The sequence below is a fragment of the Pseudophryne corroboree genome, chromosome 3 (genome assembly GCF_028390025.1).
Source record: "Pseudophryne corroboree isolate aPseCor3 chromosome 3, aPseCor3.hap2, whole genome shotgun sequence".
Lineage (NCBI taxonomy): Eukaryota > Metazoa > Chordata > Amphibia > Anura > Myobatrachidae > Pseudophryne > Pseudophryne corroboree.
This window is the reverse complement of record NC_086446.1, coordinates 246609372-246620593: the sequence shown is the minus strand read 5'-3', so window position 1 is coordinate 246620593 and position 11222 is coordinate 246609372. Positions and strand designations below refer to the sequence as shown.

General features: G+C 41.6%; 1 protein-coding gene across 4 annotated transcripts in view; it reads left to right on the top strand.

Annotated features, from left to right (window-relative positions):
- The window catches only part of NFATC2 (nuclear factor of activated T cells 2), a 202036-nt gene that overhangs the window by 57763 nt on the left and 133051 nt on the right, over window positions 1–11222 (top strand). For all 4 annotated transcript variants that reach the window (XM_063958976.1, XM_063958975.1, XM_063958973.1 and 1 more), the window contains exon 3: window positions 6665–6833. In XM_063958976.1, coding sequence (XP_063815046.1) covers window positions 6665–6833 — 169 coding nt within the window. The remainder of the gene's footprint in view (window positions 1–6664; window positions 6834–11222) is intronic.

The following is an 11222-nucleotide window of genomic DNA, read 5'->3' as shown; positions in this document are numbered from 1 at the left end:
ACAGATTTTGGGGGTAATTCTGAGTTGATCGCAGCAGGACATTTTTTAGCAGTTGGGTAAAACCATGTGCACTGCAGGGGGGGCAGATATAACATGTGCAGAGAGAGATAGATTTGGGTGTGGTGAGTTCAATCTGAAATCTAAATTGCAGTGTAAAAATAAAGCAGCCAGTATTTACCCTGCACAGAAACAAAATAACCCACCCAAATCGAACTCTCTCTGCAAATGTTATATCTGCCTCCCCTGCAGTGCACATGGTTTTGTCCAACTGCTAAAAAAATGTCCTGCTGCTATCAACTTGGAATTACCCCCTTTGTTTGCAATAATTGTTTTAAATACTTGACCATGCCAGAGAAGCCAGGTCACTTCCAGGCATACCTGTATGCTGTAGTAAATGGAACACAGGCAACAAAGTTAACTGCTTGTGCACAAATGTACTGTTCCTCCTCTGGTGCAGTGTTAGTAGGAATGTATCAGATGGACATTTGTACATTTAATGTATTTGCTGCTGGCATAATAGATGGGTGATATAACCTATGCAAGCTCTGTGTACTGGGACATTGAGGGAAGGCAGAGCAACCCCCAGAATCCATTGCTATCAATAAACGTCTTATGTGGCCCCACATTCTTCACTAAAAGATAATATTTGTTTACGAACATTAATGAACCTTTGGCCCACTCCAGCACGGATAGCTATTGAGACTGAAATTGCGATTGTCTCAAAACTGCTACTGCTAAAAATTGCATGTGAAGAGCCGCCCTGAAATAGCGATCCATGCTGAATTAGACCCATTGTTCCAACAGTTACCAGTCTGCATTTTGTGAATTAAAGTATAAGAGGTCTGGAATACCTGTGTGCATTGTGGTTATGTGAAAAGACCTGTTTGTTGATGTATAAATGTATTTGTGATTTGTTCTAATTATAATTTCTAAATAACAAAAATCCATTATACCTGGTTATTCCTAGATTGTCTTTTCTGATAATCTGTCTAATTTTGTGCCTGCTTTTAGTCCATCACACAATACTTTCCAGTTTTGTGGGCAGATTCAATAAGCTGCGATGTTCCGCTAACAATTGACCAGCTAATACATCTCAGAAATCTTGCTCATTTTAGTTGGCACTTCATAGAAGTGTGGTGGTCATTCCGAGTTATTCGCTCGCTAGCTACTTTTAGCAGAAATGCAAACACAAAGCCGCCGCCCTCTGGGAGTGTATCTTAGCATAGCAGAATTGCTAGTGAAAGATTAGCAATTCTGCTATTAAGTATTTCCTTGTAGTTTCTGAGTAGCTCCAGACCTACTCCTAGATTGCGATCAACTCAGTCCGTTTAGTTCCTTGTTTGACGTCACAAACACGCTCAGCGTCCGGCCAGCCACTCCCCCATTTCTCCAGCCACTCCTGCATTTTCTGCTGGCACGCCTGCGTTTTTTTTAGCACACTCCTGGAAAACGCTGTTACCACCCAGAAACACCCACTTCCTGTCAATCATTCTCCGATCAACAGAGCGACTGAAAAGCTTAGTTCGCCCATGAGTAAAATAGCACAGTTTTGTGTAAAATTGCTTAGCGCATGCGCCCTGCTGTGCATATGCATGCGCAGAACTGCCGGATTTTAGCCTATTAGCAATTCTGCTAAAAATAGCAGCGAGCGAACAACTCGGAATGACCACCTGTGAACGAAAAACAAGGGAGATTTCTGTATCTTAATGGCCGGAAATGTATGCAGCTGTTGATAGCTGGAACCTCGTGTTGAATTGAAACCATCCCATTATTTCAGCAATCATCTAAAGAAATGATAGCCAAACTGAATGTTCTTATTGGTGGAAACTTTGCACCAACAACAACAGCAACAAAGATATGTTAGACCGGATTCAGTAGGAATTACCGGCGGCTGGGATGCCGGCCGTCAGTATACCAACGGCAGCATCCCGGCCACCAATATGCCGGCAGCTGGGCGAACGCTAGAAATCCCCTTGCGGGCTCGCTGTGCTCGCCATGCTGCTGGCACGGTAGCTCGCTGCTCTCGCTCGTGGACACCCACAGAGGGAGAATAGCATGTGGTGCCGGTATTCTGGCGGCGGGATTTCACCGCTGGTCGGAATTCCGGTGTCGGTATTGTGACTGCCCGGATCCCGACTAGCGGTATTTTAACTGCTTTCCGTTAGACCAGGTGACTTTTTTTGCATCTTCAGCTGTCCAGTGTTGATGAGCCTGCGCTTACCGTAGCCTCACGTTTCCTGTTCTCAGCTGTCAGAAGCTGAAACCATTGTGTGGTATTCTGGAACTGTAACCCATCCACTTTGAGGTTCAACATGCTGTGTGTTCATAAATTCTCCTCTGCATACCACTTAGATCCCATTTCTTCCCTGTTCTGTTATTTGGTCTAAAGAGCAACTGATTTCTTGACCGTGTCAGCATACATGCATTTTAAGAATTTATTTTCCTCCCACATGATTGGCTGTTTAGATATTTGCATTTATTGAGCAGATGCGCCTAATAAAGTGACCCCTTAGTGTATAGTACATCTACTGTATATTAAACAAGGAATCTGTTATGTGTGCATATCCATCTATAGCTTAATTTTCAATGTTGATATAATATTCTGAATCACGACCTTCTAGTTATAATAATCAAATGCTTTCTGAGCAGTGCCACAGAAAGGCCCAGCCCGGCCTAATGCTCACTCTTAGGGGATGATTAAACTGATTTATCAGGCGCTCAAAGTAATTGCCGCCTGTCGGAGCAATTCATTTGTTGCTCCGATCGAGCACCCATTAGCTGCAGGAGACACATTTCTTCTAGCAGTCTCCTGAGGGTGGCGAGAAGAAATGTGCTTTGTGCGGCTAAACCCGATCAGAGCAACAACTGAATTGCTCCGAAAGGTGCCTGAAAAACAATTAAATCGCCACCTAAGAGTGCATTCTATGACATGTACACAGCTTTGGGCCAGGCTGAGTTAACTTGCCCCGATTTACTCAAAAAAATGTTTTAAATTGTTTTTTTAATTTTTTTTTAAAATTCTATGAAGTTTAATGTTTTAGCGCATTTTAGTCAGGTTATCCATGTCCATGTGGACCTTCAATATGTATCAAAGGTAGAGATGTAGCATGCCTCAAATTGTCCTTTAATGCTGGATGAATATGCTACCATAGCACAATTTTAATAAGAGTCACGCTGACATTACCCATCAAACTATTGGTAATTTTACTTGCAATATTATGGCTAATTACATAGTATGCTTTAAAATATATTATAAATATACGAGGCAGCAATGAAACCCGCTATGGCAGATGACTATAACAAACAATTTAATTTTAAACAAATTAGTTGGCAACATCTGTGGAGGTAACTGTCAGTCACTCACTCCTGGCTGAATATAACAGATTGTGGTTGATATTTACTTCTGGTCAGACCACAGATGCTATACTGTATAATACATAATACAGCATGCAACCCCCGTATCCACCGTGAACAGTGGACAGCCTTATCCAATTTCCAAGATAACAGAATTTATGAGCATTGTATCGTCCTGCTTTAGTGAAAACAAACCCTAAAGGTGGGTGCACACTAGGTGATGTTCTCGGTGAGCGACATTGGCTAGTATTTCCTCTCCCGGGCCGGACCGCCTGAAGGCAGGTATGCACACTGTGATATCGCACAGTGACATCATGCAGCGGCCGGCAGGTGCATGCAGCTTTGGATGATGAGTCCAAATTGAACTGCATGCATGGCTGAGACCGAGTGTCGTTAACGACCCGCAGGGCCGCACATCGCTTGTCGTTAGCATACACACTGGCCGAAATAGTAAAATATATCACTCAGGAGGGGTAAAATGAGCGATATAGTTTACTATAACGCTAAGTGTGTATGCACCTTTAAGGCCCCGATACACTACCAATACACTACTGCGAGGTATCGCATGCGAACCTCACATGCGATACCCCGCCAACTACCCATGGGACTCCGCGGTGCCTGGGTCACATACGATACATCATTTTGCATACAATGTATTGTATGTGATGCCATTGACTACCACAATATCCTTGTGGTAGCCATGGCGATCGTCGGCTCTGATCCGATGCGCATGGGACCGCGCATCGGATCGGAATCGGAGGTAAAACACATACGATATGCCACTTTTCACACGATTTATCAGCCCGCTGGGTGGAAATCGTGTGAAAAAGGGCCACATCGTACTAGTGTATGGGCACCTTAAGATTATAAGCATCAGTCTGGTGACTTTATCTATGGTGAGGGCGTACCATTCCTTTTGTCCTTAAGTAGCTGCTGAATATGATATGATTGTCATTACATAGACAGAGAGGCCCTTTTAGAGACGCATGTTGTTTCCCATTGCAGCTCCATTGCGCTGAGCCCCGTAGTAGTAATATAGCTAATAATAATAATATTATGTGCAGGTTTACTTAAACTTGTATATGCAATTATGTAACACAGCAGCATTTCACGCAGACATTTCATGCTGGTTTGGGGTTTTGTTATATCAAGTGTGATACAGAATTGAAAGCCAATTACAAAACAATTGGTGACATTAATGTATTTTTATATTCTGTGTTACAAAAGTAGTAGTTTTTGTTCTGTGTTGCGGAGAGAGAGTATGGACTCCCAATTCGGAATCAGCTCATAAGAGCCCTCAATCACAGTTTGTTACTTATAAATCATTTGCTTTTAAAGTGAACCAGTCACCTCCACATAATCAAGACAGCCATTTCTGTTGACTGAGCCAATCATTAATGATACAGCCAGTGGTATTGCTGGGGCACTAAGGCATTCAGTTGGCCGTCTCCACTATGTGTAGTCGGCTGGTTAACATTTAATCTTTATTGATGTAGTGTACTCTGAGTATTGCTATCTTGATGCTGCTTTCTTAAGCACTTAGTGATCAAGCAGACTATTGGAAGAATAATTACAGTCCTCAGCAGCTCTGTTAGATTCAGCCACAACATTACAATATTTACCACCAATATTAGAAGGTCTGCTTGTTTAATTAATAGAATTGTGCGCTGTCATATGCAGTGCCTTTCCTTTAGATGTCCAGTTGAGTTCCACTGAATACTTTAACAGACTTGCTTTTATCCACTTTGTCCTTAAGTAGCTGCTGAATATGATATGATTGTCATTACATAGACAGAGAGGCCCTTTTAGAGATGCATGTTGTTTCCCATTGCAGCTCCATTGCGCTGAGCCCCGTAGTAGTAATATAGCTAATAATAATAATATTATGTGCAGGTTTACTTAAACTTGTATATGCAATTATGTAACACAGCAGCATTTCACGCAGACATTTCATGCTGGTTTGGGGTTTTGTTATATCAAGTGTGATACAGAATTGAAAGCCAATTACAAAACAATTGGTGACATTAATGTATTTTTATATTCTGTGTTACAAAAGTAGTAGTTTTTGTTCTGTGTTGCGGAGAGAGAGTATGGACTCCCAATTCGGAATCAGCTCATAAGAGCCCTCAATCACAGTTTGTTACTTATAAATCATTTGCTTTTAAAGTGAACCAGTCACCTCCACATAATCAAGACAGCCATTTCTGTTGACTGAGCCAATCATTAATGATACAGCCAGTGGTATTGCTGGGGCACTAAGGCATTCAGTTGGCCGTCTCCACTATGTGCAGTCGGCTGGTTAACATTTAATCTTTATTGATGTAGTGTACTCTGAGTATTGCTATCTTGATGCTGCTTTCTTAAGCACTTAGTGATCAAGCAGACTATTGGAAGAATAATTACAGTCCTCAGCAGCTCTGTTAGATTCAGCCACAACATTACAATATTTACCACCAATATTAGAAGGTCTGCTTGTTTAATTAATAGAATTGTGCGCTGTCATATGCAGTGCCTTTCCTTTAGATGTCCAGTTGAGTTCCACTGAATACTTTAACAGACTTGCTTTTATCCACTGTATAGTTTATTTGGGTTGAGACCTTTCACGTTTGTTAATACAGTGCTGTAGTTCCAGTTTGGCCCTTACACGCTTGATGAACATATGTTCAACTCTTGTCACTTCCTGTCACGTTTGCTCAGTTGGTCAGTCAAATATATATGATGGATTGCTACAGTTCTTTTTACTAAACTCTTTGGCTACTTTGTATTAATGATCCCAGCAGTGCCACGATTATTTACAGTCCGTCTCGCAATGGCCTTTTACATTTTTTTACAAAAATGCCCCTTCTATGTACTAACTGTAACTTGCAGGACAACTGCTTTCCCTGCGAGTTACATCCATAGAGTATCAGAGGAGTCTTTCACTCTCCTACTGGGAATCTGACACTGTACATGCACCCCTGTGCCGGAGGCTGCTGGAGAGGTTTTGTAAATTCTCTCTGCTTCGAATATTCCTCCATAGGTATAAAGCGGTTTATGCCATCTGAGGAAAGCATAAACGTACGGGGCCGTACTCCAAAAAGGTTTGCCTTTTGGAGTCTGGTACATAGGTGTCAGACCACAATTCCACACTGATTTCTAGTGAAATGTCCTGTATTAGGCTGTTAGTACATAGTGGGGATGTATAATTCTCATACTGTACTAATGAGGATGAGTACTAATAAATTCACTACATGTAAACAAGACACACATTTATGGAACTGTTATGCTTGTCCTTACCAGGAGCTTTAATCCTGTCAATCTTCCTGTACAGCATCCCTGTTGCATCACTTCCCCCTCTCGAATGGCCACTGACAAGTCAGGTTGGGTCCTATGAACTCCAGATCGAGGTGCAGCCAAAACCTCACCATCGTGCCCACTATGAGACTGAAGGGAGCCGCGGAGCAGTGAAAGCCACTACTGGGGGACATCCTGTGATCCAGGTAAGACCATGAGACCTGAAATCTCTTTATGGATGACATAACATTTGTTTAGAGTTAAACAGCCAGGCTGTATGTTGAACAACAGAGGTACAGACTAAAATTTGACAAGAGATTTTAAAGACTAATTTGTATCTTATTTTATTGTTTTTAAGGAGAACTTTTATCCAGAGTTTAAAACATATTATTTCTTCTGATTGGTTTCCCTTTACTAATCAAATGTATAGATCATTTTTTTTGTACTTGAGACACAGTGATGATGGAAGATGGCCAGTACACATCCTGTAATTTTGGATTTTGTTTCCCACTTTTCATTTCCCTGCTCCCTGCTTCATCTTTCATCAACCATAGAGATAAATAGGGGGGTTTATCATGATTGATTGTCTGTCTGTCTGTCTGTCTGTCTGTCTGTGTGAGAAATACCCTTTGTGTTTATCTAGAATGAAATAGAGATTTGCCCTGTTGTCTTTGAAAATGAATTGGCTATTAATTCTAGTTTTGCAAGCAATGTCCATCTTGCCTTTTTCCAATTTTTCAGTCATAGGTTCCCTCAGCCCAGCCACCTGAGCCATTAGAGAAGACCTGTTCAGGTTGTCAGGTTCCTGAAGGTTGTATGACCAGTGTTTTTACCACCAGCACCATCCAGTCTGCAGTGTCTGGTCCACCTGAACAAAGTAAATACTCTTGGCTCAATCCAGTTAACTCATCCCAGCATAAGATACCCGCAAAATGTAGAAACCCCAGAATGTATATAGGGGTTACAGCTACATATAATAGCCACTTGTGCTTGTGTGGTTTGATGATGGCGCATATGCAGTAGGTCACAGGGGGTCCTGCAGCACAAGGTAAAGTGATCACTGATGCAATCACTTTACACATCCCAGGTGAGATCAGTCAGCAAATAGGATTCATAATACATCCTTGCGGCAAAGAATTTCTAATTGCTGCTAAAAGCATTGATAAAAAATTCTAATAATCAGGTCTAAAACCTGATAATAAATTAGCCCTTTTATCTTTAGGCCTTACTGACACTGGGTCTATTTCTGAGTTATATACTAAATGTGTGTACACACGGTGAGATCCATGCTATGTTCAATTTTGACTATGCGATTTCCCTTGAACTCCCCCAGAGCACAGTTAGTACAGATTGTACAGATTTTGACTATCTGTGCTTTCGATTTTGTCTATGTACGATTTTGCCAATTTTGACTATACTTTGTACTAGATTTTACACTAGATAGTCAAGATTGACTTGCCTGCACAGTCTATCTACCCTTACGATACCGACCCCACAGGAGTGCGCATCGGGATCGAAACGGTATCTCAAGCTGCCTAACACCTTGAGATGTGCACTAACTTTCCTTAACATTTTGACTATATAGTAAAAATCTTACAGATTTATCTCACCGTGTGTACACACCTTAAGTCATAGCAGCTGCAACTACTAAATGATGCTAATGTCACAGGATGTGTCTCGTGTATATAGATGCTTCCTGCTGGTTTCAGTGATCCATCTTCGGATCACTGTTGTACACATTGGCCATCTGAGTAACCTTTAAGGTTACTCGCTGTGTGCTGAGTGGGGGGAGAGATGTGTGCTGAGCGGTCTGTGCTAGATCGCTCAGCACACATCTCCCCGTTTGTACGGTGCTTTAGAATACTCCGGGGCCAATAATCTACATTGGAAGACACAGACACTGTCCTGGGCACTCCCAGAAAACGGGCCATTTTTGGGAAAATTGCCCAGTGCCTCCATATCCCCAAACGACATGCTCCAGCTTATGGGGTAATGCGAGACATCTCACAGCCACAGATCGGCACATGTGCATTGCAGAACACACTCATGCACCAATCGCCAAACATTGATGTTGTACGCAAACTAAACTCTCAATCAGGTCCATTGTAAATGTTTATCTTACAGATAATGTGTAGACCAAAGTTATCTATTGTCAGTCGTTATCTATGGGATCAGTCCTTCCTGGGAACAAAGTGCATTAATTGCAGTGATGTGTCATTACTTTCTTATATTAAATACAACCTGTCCAGGATACACACTGCAGCTGTAAAATTCTACCTTTTTATGGATAGTTCAGTGCTGAAGAGCTAGCACCCGGCCTGCCTGCCTCTTTCTCTGCTTATTACGTCCATGAGAGCAAACAAATGTGTTTGAGTGTATGGATGAATGAGCCTGTTATTGTCATTTGCAGAGGTCCTCCCCTGCACACTGCAAGCAGGTGATATGATATGGCACTATTTGCACAAAGCTGGCAGCCTGGGACCGGACATCAATATTTATTTGTTTAGACATAAAAGCTGCTGACTCCCCCTTCCACCAGTTTGTGCGTTCTTTGTTCCTCGTTTTGTGTGTGTGAGTTTTTACTTGCAGCTAACAGTGGTGATTTCTACTCCACAAACTCAGAATTGAAAGCTCCCCTTCCTGTAACTGTAACCTCCTCTGACATGGGCTGTCTGTATTACTGTGTACTGACAAATAATTACAAGACAGACCCCAGTCTCATAGCCTGACGGCATCCTTACGCAACATCCTGTACATCACAATCAGCCTTTAACCTCTTCAATACTGACCAAAGCATATTTAATACATATTCATTCACTTTTTCTTACTTCTTATATCTGGCAGTGACCTGAGAGCAGCTGTATTTAGCTTGCTCGATCTGCACAATAAATGATTTGTAGGGTTTGTTTGACACACGTGTACATTTCATTTATTTATTTTACCGTTCTCCCCTCCCCTCCCTGTCAACAGTAGTTTAGTACATACACTGTGATCCTGCTGTAAGATCAGGCCTCCTATACAGAGAGGATTTGAACAATTTACTCCCATTGCCCATTCACCCCAGTGCCTATAGAAAGCTGAATGTACTGTCTTAGGACAGGTCTCAATGGCTCATCTGTTTTACAGTATAGCTTTGTTATACATTTATTACCACACATACTTGAAATCACAGTTCCTAAGAAACATGTTATTGATATAAAAAAGTCAGATTAAAATAGGTTCTCCATTACAGAACTCAAAAAGATGTCAATACATATTTATTATGTCTTAGAGAATGATTGACAGCTGTACCAACCACCAATCTGTCTATGTGAATGTATTATTTTATTCCTTTTATTCAGAATGTGCTGAACTAAAGAAGGCCATTTCAGTTTTGTTGTAGAATTTCTAAGACTAACTCCTACAGGGCGATTCAGTTTGGCTGGGCACACACCCCACAGAGGTGTTCAGGAAAACTTGGAATATTTGGGGTACTGTGGCTGGCTGAGATGTGCACAACTGAGCATAGCAGGGATGCTAGGCAGCACATCAACAGTAATTGTATTCACTCCATAGAACATTGTGGTTTAAAGCATGGTACAGTATCCTGAATTCCATGTCTCTTAGCGCAATTCTTCATCAATATTTTATTACTTCTTTCGCTCTATTCCAAGCACTGTGTAGTGCTTTTGTAGTGTAGTATGCTGTTCACATCCTCACCATTATCTCATGGTTGACATAACGTACTGTATGGTGCTTCCTTTGCTTGTGTTTTCAACCACAGTGATGTGTACAGCTAGCGCAAGACATTTCTTGAATAATAGCTGTTCTGGGCAGTTTATACAGTCTGGCACTTAATCTCAATCATGCTGGAAATGAGTGTTGGCTGAGCTCAGGTGATTTTGATATGTCTTTCTCTTTGGTAACATGTAAAGAGCAAGGCCAAGTGTTGAGTGTGTGTTTATTTAAAGACACTTCAATACCAGCACAAAAAAAGATGTAACTGAACACCGGAAGGTTCATTAATTTCCTCTTTCTTCGATGAGAAGTCACAAACAGCCGTCTCTTAGGTGGTTCTGCAAACTTGAGGAAGGAAGCAACCTTGAAGGAGAAAGGACAGAAGCACTGTTTGTGTTGATGGCAACTGAAGGCAGTTGCAGCTTATGTTCAAATTTTGTGTACATGTCACTTCTGCACTGTGTAATTTACTGCCATCTTGAATGGTTGCAGTATGACATTACTTATCTTTCTTTAGTAAAGATTGAAGAATAACTCCATGGAATTGTTTTATTTCTGCAATAAACCAATTTTCTCCTCTAGGAATACCATACCGCAGACTCTTATTCTGGAATCTACACGATCTCTAGGGCTCATGACTGTTGTTTGAATGCAGACAGACACCTCCAAGGTTCAGTGTCTGCCAAACCACAAGGGTCACTGGCTGGAGGAATGATACTGTAGACCAGTGGTCCTCAAGGACCCCCAACAGTTCATGTTTTCCATGACTCCTCACTGAATCACAAGTGAAATAATTAGCTCCACCTGTGGATCTTTTAAAATGTGTCCGTGATACACCTGTGCACCTGCTAGGTGACCTGAAAACGTGAGCTGTTGGG